The 20,483-nt window shown below is 48.4% G+C and overlaps 2 protein-coding genes across 5 annotated transcripts; both read right to left on the reverse strand.

Annotated features, from left to right (window-relative positions):
• Positions 1-9: 9 nt before the first annotated feature.
• Positions 10-4,696, reverse strand: samd1a (sterile alpha motif domain containing 1a). Of its 2 annotated transcripts, none has more exons than XM_067232842.1 (7): positions 4,275-4,696; positions 1,952-2,279; positions 1,660-1,778; positions 1,477-1,537; positions 1,276-1,360; positions 814-925; positions 10-565 (listed from the first exon to the last, which is right to left on the reverse strand). In XM_067232842.1, the coding sequence occupies exons 1-7, from the start codon at positions 4,620-4,622 to the stop codon at positions 419-421; spliced, it is 1,200 nt and encodes a 399-aa protein (XP_067088943.1). In that variant the 5' UTR covers positions 4,623-4,696; the 3' UTR covers positions 10-418. The 2 variants fall into 2 exon arrangements, with proteins under 2 accessions (XP_067088943.1, XP_067088941.1); XM_067232840.1 differs by having other exon boundaries at positions 1,952-2,309.
• A 614-nt stretch (positions 4,697-5,310) lies between these two features.
• On the reverse strand, positions 5,311-19,536 carry prkacaa (protein kinase, cAMP-dependent, catalytic, alpha, genome duplicate a). 3 transcript variants are annotated; one of them, XM_067232377.1, is made up of 10 exons: positions 18,866-19,536; positions 13,072-13,133; positions 12,546-12,674; positions 12,356-12,454; positions 12,159-12,241; positions 11,923-12,049; positions 11,677-11,772; positions 10,941-11,063; positions 9,121-9,285; positions 5,311-8,488 (listed from the first exon to the last, which is right to left on the reverse strand). In XM_067232377.1, the coding sequence occupies exons 1-10, from the start codon at positions 18,909-18,911 to the stop codon at positions 8,363-8,365; spliced, it is 1,056 nt and encodes a 351-aa protein (XP_067088478.1). In that variant the 5' UTR covers positions 18,912-19,536; the 3' UTR covers positions 5,311-8,362. The 3 variants fall into 3 exon arrangements, with proteins under 3 accessions (XP_067088478.1, XP_067088476.1, XP_067088475.1); XM_067232375.1 differs by lacking the exon at positions 18,866-19,536 and adding an exon at positions 16,546-17,076; XM_067232374.1 differs by lacking the exon at positions 18,866-19,536 and adding an exon at positions 14,352-14,802.
• Positions 19,537-20,483: the final 947 nt, after the last annotated feature.

Genomic DNA, 20,483 nt, shown 5'->3' on the forward strand with positions numbered 1-20,483 from the left:
ACCTTAGTTGATCAACTGAGCGTAAACTATAATTTATCTTGTCAGTATTCAGGTGACAGCACTACAGTGTGCAGTCATTTCTCAAGTCCATATGTGGTCCAGAGAGAGCATGGCAAATCTGGTCACACCTCATCAAGGTCAGACCTTCTCCACTTTGAACACCCATATCAAGGATTCCTATTCCTTACAGAATACAGATCCTACAGGAACAAGGTCACCAGAATGGGTGAAAATAAGAGTTTTGCCCGGTACGAGACAGAGGTAGGGTGATGACCTTGGAGGCCGTGTCAATCCCCCGTCGTGACAGCAGTCACCGTTTCCTCCCCCCTCACCTCCCGGAGGACTCAGTAGTGGTTCCAGGGAGAACGGTGAGAATGGCGAATGCAGGCAGGTGCTCCTCGAGTGAGGTGCTGTCTCGTCAGAGATCCTCCTCATCCAGGAAGTGGGTCCGCTGCAGAACCTTCACGTGACGCTCATAGATCTTCAGGGCGGGACCAAGACGGATGGACAAGCCAGTCAGCACATCGCTGCGCTGCATCAGGAGGAGGGACTTCCCATCAATTTCCTGTCAGGAGATGATGAAAGGGCATAATTCAAGGTTGTCCACAGGATTAGGTATTACAAAGCAGTTAGCAACACCGAATATTTATCCAGCATATGTATCCTCGGGCACAAGATTAGATTTTGTTTCGTAAATTAGGAGAATTATCAAATGTCCTGGTATAGAAAAGGACCTTTTTTTCAGTCATGGACAAGTATTCTGAAGGATGCTACCTCCCCCATGTGGTGGTTTGTGAAAGTGCGTGTAGCTACCTGTGTTCGAAAAGCTATAGCCTGCTCTGGAAAGCCTGCAGCACAGAAGTACGTCACCACATCTGCCACGCTCCACTGCAATAAGTTCTGGCTCATCTTCTCCTTTAGAGAGCTATGGGAAGACGTAAAGAGCGAGATGCAGAGAACGATAGAAACCAAGAGAGAGATAAAGAGAGCCAGATAAGAGAAAGAAAGAGAACGAGAGATTGTCAGGAGAGAGACTTCACACTGAATACATGTGTTGTGGTCATTTACTTCTTCCACAGGGTATTATTGACACAGTAAGCCATTTTACTTGTGTGTTGTCTTAAGGAGTTTGTGCAGACAGACCAGTTTTGCCTGTGCAATGGCTGGGATCATGACTAAACAATGGAGGTATGGGAATGAGAGGTGGGTTCCAGATGAGCTGTAGGGGATAAGTGCATTGTACATATAAGGCCCTCCAAGGCAAGAGTCACTCACATTTCTCCGTTTTTCCCTCCGTTCATGGCACTGTCCTGGGCCATGACATAAGAGGCGACGTCCATCATCTTCTTATATTCAGCACCTACAAACATAACCCAGAAAAAAATATATATATATGTGAAAAAATGTGAAAAAAAACTCAGTAAAAGGTCCCACACGATATACAGACTAGCGTTAGAGGCACAGGGGGCCACTCACAGTTCTCCGAGGGCAGAGCCAGCGTTTGGGGTCTTCCGCTGGGAACCGTCTTGGCGTCAACCTAAGGGACGGAAAGCGATGTGAGAGGTGCAGCTAGATCTCCAGACGTGTGCGGAACTCTGGGGGGAGCTCGGACACAAACAGAGAGGAGGGGGGGGGCTTCTCCCAGGTCCGCTGAGTTACCTGAGTGTCTACACAGTCAGGAACCAACTGGTCAGAGATAAGGGTTTGAGCAGACTCTTCCTTTATCTCCCCATCCTCTCTCTTCGCTGAGGTTTTCTGGACACATGTCTTTGAGGGCCCTGCAGCACACCGAGACAAACACCCAAATGAGACAAAACAACACTGAATGCCGTGACACCCATAACTCTTACTATCTACCATAAAGATCCCCCGTCACTGTTAAGGTACAAAGGCATCCCTGCTCTCTCCTAAACGCCCCCCACGCGAGGCTGCGTTAGGCCGGTATGAGTACCTTTGTCTCTCGGCATTCCTGGGGTCACAGTCTCAGCAGGGCAGCAGGCCGGCCCACAGGCACAGTCTTTCGGCCTCAGGGCCTGGGGGCTGGAGGGAGGCAGGGAGCTGGCCCGCCGGCAGCTCTTCCAGCCAGGAGAGCCCCCGGACCCAGAGCTGGTGCCAGGGCGGGAGCCGGAGGGGGAGCAGGGGGCAGAGTGGGCGTGGGCCAGATCACCCTGCGTGGCGGTGTCCTTACACCCAGGGTCGGGGGAGGTGCCGTCCTGGCTTCCCTCAGCTCCATCCTCCTCCACGGTGCTGTCTGTGTCCACAGACATGGGCACCTCAGCCTGCAACACGACGAGGGGACAATGCAATTGCTTCATAAAGTAAAGCGAAACCATTGAGAAACATCACTCAAATGCAATTTAAAAAAAAATACAAATGAAAGAAAACTCATAAATGAGAAGCAAAAACGGATTTTTCCTTTGAGAGGTCAACAGGTTATTACATATTTGGACAATGAGGTCAAGAAAGGGATCATCTTACCAGGTTACATGACTTTAACCAGAGGCCTATATATCCCTTATTGGCATTGCACACGTGGGAATAGCCTACCGCTACAGTGTGGCTGTCTAGTCTTGATACAAAATACAATCACTTATTGATCTGTTTGGTTCAACAAAGATAATAGGCTTGGAGAGACTGGTAGGGAGCCAGAGGTACAGCGAGATAGTCAGCATACAGTGCATGCCTCTTCATAGGAGGGGGAAGGGACAATGGCAATGGGGGAGGGGTCTATGAAAGAGCTGAGAGTGTGTGTCCCCTTGCTGTAACTACATTCTGTGTTCTTACATGAGTCCAATTCAGAACATTGCATTTCAAACAAGGACAGAACCACACAGCACACGATCTGTTATGTCTTACTCGTGGCGCAGAAAGACGTTATGTTTCACAAACGCACCTTCGGAAAATCTGATGGCAAAAAACTCGCGCAAACGAAACCTCTATTGGGACAGTTTCACGGGGCAGGCAGGAGCACATCACATGAGATCTACTTTAAGGCATGTCCTTAACGACACGCTTGCATGGTAGGCTACTGATGTCGCAATTTGACCGCTGTCGATAATAATTGTCTTTGGAGGCCCTGTCCCCGCGGTGCACAGGATGTTCATACTCCTGTCAGGGAGAGAGCTGCCAGAGCTACGTGCCGATTTTCCACCTAACAAATATGAATGCGAGATCAAATATATTTTCCCGTTCAGAACTTGGTAACCAATCAAACTAACATTAAATTCGCTCTGTTTTGTCGATGATTGATCGCCAACACGTACGCAATAGGACAGGGATTGTGTGCGTGTCCATAACCACAAGGCGCGAGTGCGAGCGCGCAACTCAAGCCCGCCCCGCACCTACATACAGGCGCGTTGGGCAGACATTATAAAACTACTTTCTTCAATGAATAAATAACATTTCAATCATACACTTATGCCAGTGAAAGAGTAGGCGGTTAATGACATTCGAACAGGATGTACGTCGCGCCGTCATCTAACCAAGGAAAAGATGTGCTTCGCAAACTCTTTATTGAAACATGTTAGGCTACAGAGTCGGTACGCGAAAACGTGAAAAAAAATCTACAATTCTTTTCAAAGAAGTGCGCAATGGAGGACTCGCGCGAAACACCTCCCCGTTCTCGCTTGGCTAGAGCGCTCCCGGATAAAGCTAGTCCCAAAAACAGAGTCCTCGTCTGGTCTGAGCACACTTAGCCTTTGCCTTGAGTAAATGTTCTCCCCGAGAACGTTAAAAGCTTAACCCTAACTGTCTACGACATAGTCAACACATTTTGTCCCGGACTACACGAACCACTATCCCCCCGGACGTTCACAGACATTCGAGGTGTTTGTGTGACTTTTTCCCTTCAGCCCCCTCCGCCGCAACGCCGAGTTCAGGCTTGAAAAGCGCCTTCGGCTTATAATGGTGGTTGTTGCAATAGCAGGCAGCCGCGTAAGTTTAGCAAGCATTTTTGCACTTGAGGTTTCACGCTTTACTAACTCGTTTCTACAGAGAAGACCTCCTTTTACATTACAAGCGCAGATGCCATTGTTGGCAATTTTCACCTCCGTCGCGCTCGCGCGAGGTACAGCCGCTCCCCGTCTGCGGCAGTTTCTAGGTGCACTTGTATTTACACGCCTCCGCTCACTGACTAGAAAAACTGCACAATCAAACCGTTCCTATAAATCCTATAAAATATTTCAGTTGTTGTAAACGACTTGGTGCGGTTTTAGTAGCCTAAATGAGAAGGGATGTGCTGTCATACCACTGACTGGCTGTTTGCCTTGCGTTACCTCAAAATCCTCCGTCTCATCTTGGTCAATGGGACCGAGTGCGCTGTCCCCGTTGCTCAAATCGGAGTGGCTGGCGTCTTCCACCATAGTCCTCCTGATTGTAATATCGTCCTTTTTCCTGCCTTTTCTGAGAACCTTAGCTGCATTTCGATACGAAATTGAACCCTTGTAGTTAACTTTCAGCACAGTTTGCTCTTGGATCAGTCTAGCGAGTTCCGCGCAGGTTCGATCTGGCTCCGACCCATGTCGTCTCCGGACCATTCGACAAATTCTTTCAAGGTCTGGTCTAGCTTTTCGAGACCGCAGTGAGTCAATGGTGTCCAATATCCATTCGCGGTATTCAGACATTTTTTGGATGGATAGTTTGTTTTCCCTCAGTGCGTCAACCTTGTTCAGACGTTTTTTTCGTGATCCGCGGTCCGACTTCGAGCCCGGCTGATAAACGGAAACCTTGCTGTACGCTTGCGTTGCTTGTGCGCTTAAGGTGGACCGCTTGAGACCAATCGCTTCCACAGGGGTTTTTAAGGTGGTATTACCACGCTGTATTTTTCTCCATGCTGTGATATACTAAAAACAAAACTGTCACGTACCGGGCCTAGTTAGGCCGATAACTGTATTCTACATATTATATCTAACGAAGCCCACAGGACAGACTGTTGGTTCATGATTTACGTAATATTTCATACGAATTATGCTATGGCTACAGTCAGAATTCCACAGAAGAGCTGCAATGCTGCTCCAACCACTCACGGAGCTTCTCTAGACAGATGGGCTGCAGCTGGAAGGCCATCTGTAAGGCCCGGAGTGAGGGGCGGACGTATTCACGTGGATATGACATTGACATAAAAAAAATTGTGTTCATAACTGAGTGAGTTTATCTACATTTAATGTACTACTACAAACCCCCTTCGATGTCTGCAGAAACGTCATGTAGGCTATCTTTTCGGCCAACACAAATAGGTCTACAACTTAGAAAGAAAAACAATAAGTGAGTTACATCAAAGGTAAGTTCACAAAATAGTGATACCATTTTAGTTTCAACAAGTAAAACTTTATTGGAATGATACATGTTGCAAAATATTACTTTATGTATTTTCTTAACATACTCATTGTGTCCTAAGGGTATTTGTCAAGTTCTCCAGAAGGTAAGATAGTTAAGACTGTCAAAGGCAGAGATATACATATTGTTACCCAAAGGGGCACAATAGACTACACCATCACTGTACCCAGGTCAGGAGGAGAAAAAAATATATTCATGTTTTTGAAAATACACTGAGAAGATGTGAAAATAACGTTTTTTTTCCATTATGTTAAATGTGAAACGTTCATATGAAGTGAATGGAAACTAGGTGCAAACAGAGGATTGAAGATTAGCACAGACAAGCTGATAGGAAAAAAATGACAAAGGGGCAGAGGCAGTAAAACAAAGAAACTCGTTTTTTTGACAGGTTGATAAGAGAAGCCAAAACAAAGAATGTAATGCCTTCGGTGGCTCAGGTTTATTTAAGCTTAGGTCTCCTTCCGTATTCCAAAACTCAAAAGCTATAACCGTTTGTCAGACCAAACAATCTGCAAACCATGAAAATGATCGTCCATGTCATCCCGAACAGCAAGTTTTTTCTCTCACAATTCTATAAACCATATCATATCTGACAGGTGTGCTTTGGAGGGCCTTGGCAAGGCAGTAGAGAGGAGTGAATACCTGTAGGTGGCACTCCACTGCTCTCAGTTATGCTCAAACAGACCGTACGTGACACTAGCAGAATATTAGTGGGCTATGAATGGTTTAAAATCCTAGTGTCACATACAATAACAGGCCTAAGGTATAATTTGCTCTTCACTTGTTCTGCAGCATGCAAAAAATGCCATACAGATGCATCGGAAATGTGAGTTTGAAATGGAAAAAATGGGTGTCGTTTCAAAACAGCCTTGACAACAGGTTTTTTCCAAATTTCTCTAGAACCACCTCTTTTCACCAGACACATCCAGATAAATCAGACAAACTGGATTAAATGTTAACGCTTTCGACAACAACCACATACACAGACTGGCAAACGTCTTAAGGAGTAATCACAGAAATGCATTCTGAAGGGTACAAGAAGGGCCAATCATTTGCTGCTGACTGTTGAGGGCCCATACGATTGGCTTTCCAACAGTGCTTGGTTATACTATTACAATGCTCGTTATCTTTAAATAAGTGCACGATGTAGCCTGTGGAGAAACTGCTAAACCAAGACAATGTGCTCCATTTTCACCACGCATGTCTACAAACCAGCCGTCAGATTTGGGTTGCGATTGTCTTGCATCCAAAGATGATCAACTTTCCAAAAAAGGATATTCCCAGGACAGCTTCACAATACCCTCCTAATACCAGATCTTTATACATATGTTGTCATTAAGTGAAGAAAAATACAAGTTCATCCACACATGTCTGTAGTCCTGACAGTTTTTATATCTGACTGGGGATTCATTCAAAAGTGTTTCATTTCAGGGGAAATACAAGAGAAAACGCAAAAGCCAGATAAGTAGAGCTGCTAAATGGACAATTAGATCAGCAAACCGCTTGAACACTGAATGAAAACAATCAACCATGATTTCTGGCAAAATAGTGGGCCTTAAACCATTCCAGAAAGCTGAGTGTCAGTGTGAACAATCATCTCAGTATTCATCTCATGATCCACTGCCCAACCCAGAGCGCACACTTTTACACCTGACTTTTAAAAGTGATATAGTACAAAAATAACATGCAACTTTTGCTTAAACGTTTTTGCTACTTTTGTTGCGTATTAAAACCCACCATCTTCACAGTTAACTAACAGAAACCTTTAATTAAGCAATGTCCTTAATTTGCAAATTTGGCAGAATTCATACCTATTTATTTCTGAAATCTTCATTACGGTTTCAAAGCTATGAGACAATGATGGGAAAAATATGGATAATAGCTATTATATATCAACATACATGTATACATGTGCTTTCAATTAAATAAACAATAGCCAGGAGTGTGTGATCAAAATGTTAGTCACTGCCAAATCACTGATTTTAACCCACCCTAGAACACTAAATAACACACAAGCACATACTGACTGGAAAGGACAAAATGATCACCAAAAAGATTTAAAAATGCTCTAATAAATTTTGTTGAGAAGACAGACTTGACATTAGAAATGCTGAGCTCATGTACACTGTTTCCCCCCCCACAGGTCCCGAAAAAAAAGAGAGTAAGACCTAGATGAAATTCGTACAGATAAATGATTTTTTTTTTTACTCTGATCATAGTGGTCAGCATTGCCTGAACTGCAAGCAGTGAGTGAATCCTCTGTACCCAATAATCATGCCACGAGCGGACAAAGGCGTGTGCAGAGAGTTTCAAGCTTCAACTAGAACGGGCACGAGGGCTGATGCCACCATAGCCAAAGCTCTGCACCAATGCTTTCGACACGGTTTCGCAACCAGTTGGCATAATGATAGGCACGTCTGTTGGACTTGGTATTGCTTGGACAGATTCAGGACGGAGAGACAGGAAGGGGCGGGGGGAGGAGGAGGGTGGGTGGGTGGGGGAGTCAGGGTGACAAGATTGGACCGGTTGAAGACTTACAAAACGAGGGAGAGGACGCCTTCGTTCTTAAGAGGCGCGAGAGGAGAGGACCCCGCTCAGGAGGGGCTGAGCAGAGTCAGTACCGGAACAGAACATCGAGGCCTTACCCTGCCGAGATCCAACATGTGTCCCTCTACCTGCAGAAAGATTCAGACCCAAGAGGAGGGGGCTGGATCCCCTTTGCTCTCCAGCCCCTGCCATTAACACGAGGGAAAACATGACAAAAAATGGATAGATAACAGGTGAGACACAAATCAGAATAAGCAACACTGCCGGTTCTGTCGGGTCCTTCCTCTTCTCTCTGTCAACTTGTTCTTCGTCGGGGAGGGGGTGTGTGGGAGGGGGAGGGGGGGGGAGGTTACATTGTTGATGTCGTCAATACAAGATGCAAGTGAGCAGTCCAGCTTAACACCTCTTCTCCGGTTTCCTTTCGTTTTGTCCCCCCGGTTCTCTCTACATGCCTGTCTCTTTCCACTCCTCCTGGTTGGGTCTAGAACTCGGCAAACTCCTTTCCACACTTCTCTGTGAAGGAGACCCGGATCTCCTCTTCCTCGTAGTCGTCAAAGTTGCTGGTGTCGCCGGGGCCTTTGCACTTGGGAATAAATGGGGCCTCCACCTGAAACAGATACACACTTGCGTCAAACACTACTTACAAAAGTGTACTTAACAAATGTACACACCAAAGCAGGCCGCACACATCCAGTGCATGTCCACCAATAAATAATCATTTGAAGATGCATGTTTTATGTGACTATCTATTCTGGATTATGGTAATAGGGAGTCAGATGGCTGAGTGGTGAGGGAGTCGGGCAAGTAATCTGAAGGTTGCCAGTTCGATTCCCGGCCGTGCCAAATTACGTTGTGTCCTTGGGCAAGGCACTTCACCCCACTTGCTTTGGGGGGAATGTCCCTGTACTTACTGTAAGTCGCTCTGGATAAGAGTGTCTGCGAAATGACTAAATGTAAATGTAAAAGCTATTGACTGGTCAAGCTTTTCTTGTAGTAGTCTATGTAAATGAAGATATTTTGCAGGTGAACGATGAACATGACTGAGGCTGTGGACTGAGTGAGCCATGAGCCACCGTCTGAATCCTTCTCTCTGAGCCTTCCCCCCCTCTGACACATTGCCTCTGAGTGTGCGCGCACACACATACACACACACACACACTCTCTAAATCAGACGCTGGCCCTCCAGGGGCGAGGTCTGAATACGGCAGCGTGTGACGGGTGTCATGTCCATCCTCTCACCTTTCTCTGGTAGATGGCGATCCAGTCGGTGGTGGCGAACCACTTGTGGCCCTTGATGTCGTTGACTCCGTTCCTCAGGTTCCCGAAGCGCTTGGTCAGGTCCACCTGGAGCAGGTTCCTCAGCAGGTCCTTCAGGTCGGAGCTGAAGTGGGAGGGGAAGCGAACCTGGGATACACACACACACACACACGTCATGTCACGGCTACTCCGTATAGGCATGGTGGAAGTGAAGCCTGAGGAATGTGTTCTATGCCGAGTGTCCATCAGGGACAGTCAAATATAATTACAGAAATTTAATTTGGGTAAGTTCATTTTGATCTGCGCTGTCGGCAATGTACATGGTTGGGAAAACGTTGCTCACTGTGAGACAGCTAATTTGTTGGTACCCCTCCACCAAAGAACGCACAATTTCCTCTGAAATAACACGAAACTGACTAAAGTAATTCACCAACCATGTTTATTCAGACTTTGCTTTAATTACGTACAATATTATAGTTTTCCAACACAATATTGTATATAATAAAACAAACAAAAATGTCAGGGACAAAAATGATGGGACCCTCAACCTAATATTTACTTGCACAACCGTTAGAGGCAATCACTGCAAATCAAACATTTTCTGTAGCTCTCAATGTGGCTTCTGCACTTGTTAACAGATAGATGGCCCACTTTTCCTGAGCAAACTGCTCCAGCTGTCTCAGGTTGGATGGGTGCTTTCTCCAGACCGCAAGTTCCGGCTCTTTCCATAAATGTTGGATAGGATTCCGAGCAGGACTCATAGAAGGCCACTTCCGAACAGTCCTATGTTGGGTTCATATCCGTTCTTGGGTGCTTTCAGCTGTGTGATTTGGGTCACTATTCTGTTGGGTGACCTATGACCTGCGACTGAAGTTTCTGACACGGGGCAGCACGTTTCGTTCCAGAATGCCTTGATAGTCTTGAGATTTCATTGTGCCATGCACAGATTCAAGGCACCTTGAGTCAAGGGCAGCAAAGCAGCGCTAAAACACAACCGAGGCTCCTCCATGTTCCACCTGTAGGTATTGGTGGTCTTTTCTTTGAAAGCTTCAATTCTTCATCTGGGTCGATTTTACTCTTGCGGCCGCGCCCAGGGAGGTTGGCTACAGTTCCATGGACCTTGAACTTCTTAATATTTCCAACTGTTGTGACAGGAACATCAAGATGCTTGGAGATGGTCTTATAGCCTTTACCATGCTTGTCTATTATTTGCTTTCTGATCTCCTCAGACAACACTCTCTTCTGCACTCTCTGATCCGTGTTCAGTGTGGTGCACAGAATTGAACTAAATGGCACAGTGACTACTTTCCTCCATTTAAACAGGCTGAATGACAAGATTGGAGACGTGATAGGTTTGGAAAATCCCTAGAATCCAATTATTTATTACATTTTCTAAGGGGTACCGACAAACGTGTCCAGACCATTTGAGAACATCTTTGTAGAAACGAAGCGTCTTCGCTTTATTGTGTGACACAGCAAAGGCACACACGAGTGTACATGACGCAACAGCTTTCCACCTCATCACTTTTCGGGAGGAAGAAAGCGTGACTTCAAGGAGCCGTTAAGGCTACCCAACATATCGGAGCACGCCTGTATGCGAGTCACGTGCAACACAATAGACTGTATTAACTGAGATGTGGAGTCGAGCCCTCCAGAGGCCCGGCGAGGAGGCAGGGTTAACTGGGTTTCCAGCAGTGAGAGACCAAGGGGTTCAGATACATGGCTGTGTGACACAACTGCATTATCTGAGGGGAGATGTTGAACGAGGACGCCGCCGTGCGGGTAGGTCCGCCGAAACTCACCTTCCCCGATACGATCTTCTCATAGATCTGGATGGGCTGGTCCGCAAAGAAGGGAGGGTAGCCGGCAGCCATCTCATAAATCAGCACCCCGAGAGCCCACCAGTCCACAGCTTTATTATAACCCTGAGAGAGAGAGGTGGGGAGAGAGAGATAGAGGGGAAGGGAGAGTGAGAGGGGAAGGGAGAGAGAGAGAGAGAGAGAGGTGGGGGGGGAGTAGAGCGAGAGGAGAGATAGAGGGGAAAAGAGAGAGAAGTGGGGGGGGAGTAGAGCGAGAGAGAAGAGAGAAATAGAGGGGAAAAGAGAGAGAGGTGGGGGGGAGTAGAGCGAGAGAGAAGAGAGAGATAGAGGGGAAAAGAGAGAGAGGTGGGGGGGGGGAGTAGAGCGAGAGAGATAGAGGGGAAAAGAGAGAGAGGCGGGGGGGGGGGGGGGTGAAAGACATAAAAAGGTAGAGAGATAGATAACCAGACAGACAGACAAAAAAGAGAGGAGGGGGCCAAGGACAGAGGTCAAAATGTTTCTTTAGCCAAAGGCGCAACGAATCACTCACTGACACCGTTATGCGCCTCATGGAGGCTCTATGCTAGACATAGTCACTGTGTGACTTCAGTCACATGCCCTCCGTGGTGCCGGTGAGGGCTGCGATGCCGTCACAAACGGCAGCCCAACTCCAACTGCTTCGGTGTTCCGGTCCCGGGGGGTCTGGTGCGGCACCGGGGCCTGGGGGCCTCACACTCACTTTGCTAAGGATGATTTCCGGGGCCAGGTACTCCGGGGTGCCACACAGCGTCCAGGTCCGGCCTTTCACACGCTTGGCAAAGCCGAAATCCGTTACCTGGAGCACGAAGGGAGACGCTTTGTGAGCGGCGGGCAGCCGTATCCACACGGACATCCACACGGGAGCTCAGTGCCGGGAGCAGTTGTTGACACAGCCTACCGGGGTAGCCCCAGGTAGACACGGTAGGCCCAGGGGTGAAGCTCCTACCTGGATGTAGCCCTGCTGGTCAATCAGCAGATTCTCAGGCTTCAGGTCTCGGTAGATGAGGTCCAGCGAGTGCAGGTACTCGAACGTCAGAACGATCTGGGCGGCGTAGAAGCGGGCGTGCGGCTCACTGCAAGAGAGGAGGGGGCGAGACTGCCGTGTCAGCAGAGATCCCTACCCTGGCTTCAAGGCTGAGGGGGGGGGGATAACACAGGGTTCGGAGGGAGCAGAGGACTCACCTGAATCGGCCAATTCTCCTTAAATGGGAGAACATCTCTCCTCCGGGGACGTACTCCATTATCATATACAGGTTTGTGTTGTCCTGCAGAGAAAGGGAATGGATATTAGCTCCCCACTCCCCGCCAGTTCGGTGCCTCACACCCACACTAGCATACACCCACCCACCGAATATACACCCCCTGAACATGTACGGTACCTTAAAGGAGTGCTCCAGCCGCACGAGGAAAGGAAAGCTGACGGCTTGCAAGATGCGCTTCTCATTCAGCGTGTGTTCGATTTGCTTCAGTTTCACCACCTGTGGGATGTGAGACAGGGTACGGAAGATTGTTGTGGCAACAGAGACTGGAGGCAAAAGACTACCGCCCAGAGGCCCACAGGCCATTTACCTTCTGTTTGTCAAGTATCTTCATAGCGAAATGCTGGCCCGAATCTTTGTGCTTGACCAGCATGACTCGACCGAACGAACCCGTGCCCAGGGTTTTCAGACGATCAAACTGGTCCAGAGCCGCAGTTTGCTAGAAAAGGACAGATGGACAGAGAGAGAGAGGGAGAGAGAGAGATGATATAATCAGTTACAGAATCAGTTCTCAGAAACAATCAAACGAATGTGGTCATGATGTAAAAAGAAAACATATTTAAAAAAATAAATAAAAAATATGTGGAGAATTTATAGAGTTGAACGGATTTATAGAATTTAAAAGGTGTGTGTGTGTGTGTGTGGGGGGGGAGAGAACACAAGAGGGCACATATTTTAACATCTGTTTCCACTAGTGCCCACCAGAGGGCACACATCCTCCCTCTCGAAAATAGAGCAGTAAATTTGATAATGGGCGGGAACATGCTGGGGTCGGCAAGCACTGATGTGTGAAAGTTATTAACACTCCTGTTGCCCTCCCTTCTCTTTTCTCTCACCTGGGCTGGATTCTCCCATTTCTTGAGGAAATCTTCTTTGGCTTTGGCAAGAAACTCTTTCACTGGAACAGAAACAAATAAACAATAATGAGTTAGGACCTCCTTACTTTTATTTATCCATTCTTTAAACACTCCAGTTTTTAGTCCCATCAAATTGGATCTGCCAGTGACCAAACGTCATGCTTGTTCCGTCTGTGCATCTAAATGTGTTTGTGTTTCTGTGTGTTGGAATTTGTCCATGGCTACAGGCTATCTGTTCTAATTTCCACTGTTGCTGAAGCAAAATCGACTGGGCTTGTTATTTAATACATCCTGCCCAAGCCGTGATGGAACGAAAGCACAGAGTCAGTCAATAGTGATGGTGTGTGTGTGTGTTGTGTGTGTGTGTTTGTGACAAACAGTATGACTTGACAATCTCTCCCACATTCACACACACACACACACACCCTTTTCTCTCTGTCGCTCACAAGCTGTCGTTCTCATCTGGCTCGGAACCCCCTTCCGCAAAGCATGCAGAAGTTCACATTTCTCCCCCTTATCTTTATTGGGCTCATCTCAGTTCTCTGTAGGGACATGCAGATAGCAGCCCTTCCTCATTCCTCGCTGCTGCTATACGTTGCACTCGCACCGGCCACTGAGCTACTGTCAAAGGGAGAAGGGCCGAGAAGTGGGTGATCGACCGAGTCAGCGAGGGGAACAACTCGGTCCTTCATCCGCCGACTTGACCTAACCCTAACAGTCGAAAGCGAGCGAAGGTTTCACTGAGGAATGCCGGCTTCTCCGGGAGGGTCCTAGGAAAGCATATCACAACACACCGAGCCGCCACAGAAGGCAGCAGCGAGACAGCCCATCCCTCTCCGGAGTTCAACCGCAGGAGTGGACGGCCAGAGAGCACAGCTGAGACCAAAGTTCACACAAACATGGCTCGGATCATGCTGCTCCCATGCCAGACTCACGGGGGAAAGACTGCAACCAGAACGACCACCGGGGAGACGGCGATCGTTCCCAAGAGGCCTAACTTCTCAGTCAAGTGAAACTCAGAGCCATGTTCTCCACAGAAAGGTCCCCCATTCCAGCCGTAGAATCAAGACTAGTCAGTGGGCTGGAGTGCTGTCAACCGCAGCCCCCAATCGAAAAACCAACAAGAGGCCCTTGAGGAATTTCATTTGATCGGGTGGAGGCCGTGTTTACGTTAGATCGGTGGGTGCCAGGCAGCCATGACTACCGTGTGTCGGGCGGTGATCCCCGTCCCTCTCCAAGCCCCCCCGCTCCCCTCTTACCATCTGGGAGGACTATGGCCACCTCTGCTGTTGACCCCGTTTCTGCAGACCGCTGGCTGGACTCCACGGGCCGCGAGCTCGACTCTCCGGAACGCGAGCTCGACTCCCCCGAACGCGAGCTCGACTCCCCCGAACGCGAGCTCGACTCCCCCGAACGCGAGCTCGACTCCCCCGAACGCGAGCTCGACTCCCCCGAACGCGAGCTCGACTCCCTCTTCCCAGCATGCTTCCTGGAGCTCTTCCTGTCACACATCCGCCCTGCTGCGTTCCTCGTTCCTCACAGCGGCTGGCTCATTCCTCCTCTATGAAAGTTGCCTGGTTCCCGGATCCCCAGAAAGCATCTAAGCGCACCTTGTCCCCTCAGTCCTCTCTCTCTCTCTGAATAACTCCACTCCTGTGTTCCAGTCAGCCAGAAGTCCACTAAGCCCACAGCAGCCCTGCTCCTGCCCGCTGCTCTTTTCCCCCCCGCAGATCAATTGGACCTGTGGCCAGTTTGTATCAATATTTATTCTGCACAGTGCCCTCTCTCTCTCTCTCTCTCTTCCCCAACCTCCCCTCCCCCCCCCCCCCCCCCCCACACACACACACACACACACCAACACAAACAACTAGCCTGGTCACCAAGGGGAGGGGCATCAGCACAACGCGAACGCGACAGGTCGTGTTTGTAAAACCCAGAGGACTTTGAGTAGAGAAGTAAACCAGGACACTCAGAGAGAGTCTGACACGGGCGTATCAGCTGAGCAGAGGGCGGCTTGAGCTCAACTGGGTGGAACCCGTAGCAAAAGACAAATAGGTGTGGCAAAGCAGACACCAAAAACCACACCGAAAACCCATTCCCCACAGCCCAATGCGACCCTAACTACCGCGCAGGACGGTGCCGAATTGATCCTCCGAATCAATCCCACCTCTCCCCTGGGCCTGGCTGTCTCTCTCTCTCTCTCTCTCTCTCTCTCTCTCTGACGTAAGAGCAGAGGGCGAGTTTGGGGCTCACTGACCGCGATTTAACTCTGCGGCCCGCCAAGCCGTATCCAGCTCCCATCAGGCCTCATTTAAGAGCACGCAGCCCCCAGGCTATATGCATCAAAGCCAGTCAGAGGGCGAGTGAAGCTGCGCACACACACACACACACACACACACACAAACACAGGATGACAAAAAATGTTGCGAGAGTGAGAGAGAAAGAATAGCGTAGACAGACACAGACAAAAGCCCTGCAGACCAAGCGGTCACCGAGCATGCCCAACAAACACTCTTGTCTGTTGGCTCGGCTTTCCGGCAGAAACCGCTGGTAGCGTGCGTCCACATCCTCTTCACCGACCTCGGCGGCTTGGCCCGACGGGTCCCGTCTCCTGGTCGGGCCTGCCTCTCCTGCTCCGGGGGGTTGTCAGGGAGTCCGCACTGATCCATATCCCCCCCCCCGACCCAGGCCGTGCGGCAGGATACAGTTATGTCCCTGTTATTCAAGCCAGTCAGATAGAGCTGTGGCCAGCGCGATGTGAACTACGCGGGATATTTATAGACACGGTGAAAACGGCACCTTCCCACCGTGCCACATTGTAAGAGCACATCCCAGAGGCCGTCGGACTGTCGACGTACCAAAGTGAGAAGAACAACAACAGGGCAAGATGCTTGTCACCCATGCGGCAGACACGGTGATATCAAGAGTACTCTAAAGATCAAAGTGACGAGTCTCGTACGGGGGGGGGGGGGGAACCCTGCCAGAGAGAGACGGACAGACAACTGTTTCCGTGGAGACAGACAAACGGCTTCCCTGGAACTCGGGCTTGACGCAGACGACTCCAGGCAACGGCGCAAACAAAAGGAGCAGTACAGAAGGAGCTGTGTGTGTGTGTGCTGGATACACCACAGCGCGCAAAAATAATCACTAATCATATCTTCACTAGCCTAAAAGCGTCTCCTCTGTGCACATCAGAGTCCACCACGGTACATCCAAACACACACACACACGACTACCAGGAATCTACTTTGTTGTTACGAGTACTACGGCACCAGTTGGAAAACTGTGGCATTATGTCCGACAATACTGTCAGACAAACAACTTCCTCACCCTGTCCCCCCACGCCCAGCTTGAAACTCAAGCCCCTATTGGATTAGTCCATTCCTACCCCCTCACCGGGGACCCAGGCTCCACCCTCCCCACCCCTGCTACAGTCCCAGCCGAATCACTCACTCCAGAAGTAGGCCTCTGGCTCCTCCTCTGGCTGACTGTCTCTGCCCTCTCCACTGCCCATGTCTCCCAAACAGGGCCCTGCTCGCAGGAACAACCTCCCTGCCAGCCTCTGTAGAACAGACATCATATAGGACTGGAGTAGGTACGCGGACGGGACGTACAGCCTGGCCTTCCACCGTAAAGTCCCAGAGAACCTCGCCAAAAGTAGGTCCCGTCCCGTCCCCCGTCCCCTGTCCTCGAAGGTGAGGAAGGCCACGGGGGGGAAAAAACGGTGGGAGCGTTCAGGCTGTCCCTCCTTCGGGCTGTGCTGTGCGGCGGAGACAGGCGCGGTGTTGTGCGGAGGCAAGGACTGGACCTTCCCTGCTCCTCCGCTTCCTGCTGCAGCAGCGCTGCCCGTCCGCCCCAGCTCCTTCCTGTGGGCCTGGTCTCAGCTTTCCAGAACAACAGCAACTCGTCCCTCCCAGTACCCAGACCCGCGAGGTGAGGATAGGAGATCGCCGTCCGCCCAGTGGGGCCACCTAAGCCGGAGCTTTAACCCTCTATGTCCTTATCGTCGGAGCCAGAGCGGGCTGCCATGTTGTCCTCTCTCCGTGGCTGCTGGGTGGAAAATAGCGTTCCAGGCGTGGGCCTCTGGACCCCCGGTCTGCACCTGTCTCTGGGGATCAGGGCGGGCCTACAGTGATCAGGCTGATAAGGATGTGGAGCGTGGCATGTGAACAAACCTTGACGGGCCAGGCCGAGACCTACTCTGCCACTGTTTTTAGCCGCACGCTACTCCGCCCCCTCCTCAATTAGTTTGGCGCCATTTAAAAAAAACAAAAGACAGAAAAAAAAAAAATAAAGAAACGTGAAGAGACAGGGTGAGCTCGGGTCTCGCGGCGGCAGGACCCAGAGGTTGAGACGGCAGGCAAACTGTAGGCCACTCTTTACACTTACACTCTACCATCAACAAGGAGCTGAGGCTCATTTAACAGAGACCTGTTCAAACCCCACACTCCTGCCAGAGCTTTGGTGTTATGCCTGCAAATGCACAACCCTTTTCAACCTCGCACCTGCTCAAGGAACAGCAGCACACACAAACACACACACACACACACTTTGTAGACTAAACAAATTGTCTACAGAACTTGCACTTCACAATGAGTGAAGAAGATGGGATGTTTAGGCTACAAAACAACAGCAAGAGACTGGAAACAATAAAAGCAAGGGCGAAGATAGAACGGGTGATATAACAGAGTTAAAAAGATAGCTGGGAAGGGAGGTGTGACCCAGAGGGGAGCAAGGGAGGGCAGGAGCGACCGTTTGTCTTCAAGACACACACAGAGCTCTTGTTCTCCATGCTGCTCATCACATGATATTCAAGAGACTCCTCAGCGTCAAGGTTCTGCCTGAAGAAGATCACACCGCATGCATCATATGACCCCGCCCCTGTGGCTTCTCAGGCCCCGGCCAAAAACCCTTCTTCGCTCTGAGTAGCCTTCAGTGTCCACTGCTCTCATGAAGACTTTGGGACCCGAGGCTTTATGACCAATGGTTTATGTTTACAAAAAGGATTCCCCTGGGTAACATCCCTTATATAAACTGACTCCATTTGGAGGAAAAGGAAAGAAAAAATAAACTAAAAAAAACAACTAAAAGTTGTACAAGCTGGGGCTGGGTTAAAGACTGGAATCTGCTGTAGATTTTGCTTACAATTTCGACGGAATACTTAAATGTGGAACCATTCGAATAATTAGTATGAATACGTAAAATACATCAATATGAAAATATTTGAACTTTTAAATAACTTAATAATTAATTAGATACTAATATGTTTTTTATAACTAGACAACTTTATAAAAGACTTTCTGTCGTTGAAATAAAGTACATAGTTGAATAGAACCGTATAGGCATTCAGATGTGCAAGCCATTGGAGCCATTAACTTTCTTTCCAACTGTGCCTTGGCAGACATGGGCGTGTATTTTAGCTTGTAGGGGCCAAGATCACTCCTTCAAAACTAGTGTTCACATCTAACTGTCTATATAACAAGCTACAACACAAGACCTTTCATTAGCGAATAAAGCAGAGGATTTGGGAATCAGCAATAGTACATGCATTTTCATTGAGATCATTGACAACGGCCTGAGTCCGTGCACAATGCTGAGGTGTAAGATTTTAGGTTGCTAGCAAGACAATCTGCAATAGTAGCCATATTTTCGAGCTAAATTGGCATTTAAACCATTTCAATGCGATTCAGAAGCAGACATTAACGTCAGTCTACCATTATCAGGCTGTTATGCATGCAGGTAGATAGGTAGCAAGAAAGCCAACTAGACTCACCACTCTCCATCTCGTTGCCCTTCTTGGCGGTGGGCGCGTTGCCCATGACTGCAGGCCGATGGGGAGTCTCTTAGTAAGCGTTTAACTGTAGTTTACTTAACGAATCGTCAACGTTTGGTCACTAGCTAATGTTCTCTATAAATGTATTGTAGCGAGCGGCACCTAGCTGACTGCTGCTACCATTCCGAGTCAACGGGTTGTATATCTTCCACCAATGTTCCTTTATCAAGGTTGGAAAAAACTCCGGGCCGTATCGAGAATGCTCGCTCAGCTGGCCAGCAAGCGTACCAACGCTGGCTAGCCAGAGACTTTGCTAGCTTCACAATATTCCTGTTGCTACTGTTGCTCAGCTTCCACTGCTCCAGTCCATCCAGAACGTCGAAACCGGTTCTTATTGCTTAGTTAGGCTAGCTGTCAAGCTGCTACCAGCTAGCTAGCTAGTAGTATCTAACGTTAGCTTCCTAGCTAGCTAACTATCTCTGTCTTGCAATAAGGCCCTGCCTTTCCAATTATCGCGAGTCAATAAACTCTAACAGATTTTTAGACAAGAACAATAATTATACAATTTAATGGTATCCCTGTCGTTTCCACGCAGGATCCCAAGCCCGCTGATTTCTCAGGTTTGAAGACCGATCAGCTATGGTTTACATGCCAATATCAACAGTCCCCTCCATTAATCCTCAGACTAGCTACAGCGAGCAAAAAGGAACTCCTCCTGCCTCACACAGAGAGCCAGCCCCTGCATATATCTCATTGGGCAATATCTTTTTGACAGACATTACAAAACAAAAGTTGATTGGATACATACTTAATTTGATTTTCAATGGCATATTATGATTTGTCTGAACGGCTTTGTCCCGCCTTCGTCGACCACCTAACCTATTTGTTCTAGTACGATTTCACATGACTCGATGTTCAATTTGCAAAACAATAATTTCACATTAGTAAATACAGTAACGCATCTATATCGTCTTATTTGCACACAAAACATTGTATTGATTTAAGGACAGAGTCAATAGAAGAAACTGTTCTTGCCGAACCCTCCTGCTCCACAAATCTGTGATTGGCTATGTGACGTCAAACCTGTCTATTTTTAGTAACTTGAAAGCACGTGGAGATCCTACGTTCTCAGAATATCAAAAGTGTATCCCAAATCATAAAAACTGTTAGTAGATACTGTTCAGTAGATAACTGTCTCATTAAGTATTTAAACGAGTGCAATGGCAGAGTTTGTCAACAAGTGTTACCCTTGGCTTGACTGCACATTTTGTAGGTACATATATGGCTGAACTCATCCGCAAATGCTGATGATCCAATCACATGTCTGTGATCTCAATTTAAGATCGCGCAAGAAACTTGCCATTATCAACAAGTTTGTCAAATGTGGAGGGTTTAACGGACTCAATCTATATATGTGCAGAACAGGAAGGAAATGTGTGACAGGAGGAAAACAGTTCACTTGACGGTATGCTACATCAAAGTATGACCACGTTCATGCAGTGAACACAAAATTGTAAGTTGCTTGGCAACAAGGAAGCAGGGCTTTCACTTTGTCCCTCCTTTTAGAAGATCTCAGAGCACCTGACATACCAGACTAGATTTTTGTGAATGAAATCCT

Source organism: Osmerus mordax, chromosome 3, assembly GCF_038355195.1.
Source record: "Osmerus mordax isolate fOsmMor3 chromosome 3, fOsmMor3.pri, whole genome shotgun sequence".
Classification (NCBI taxonomy): domain Eukaryota; kingdom Metazoa; phylum Chordata; class Actinopteri; order Osmeriformes; family Osmeridae; genus Osmerus; species Osmerus mordax.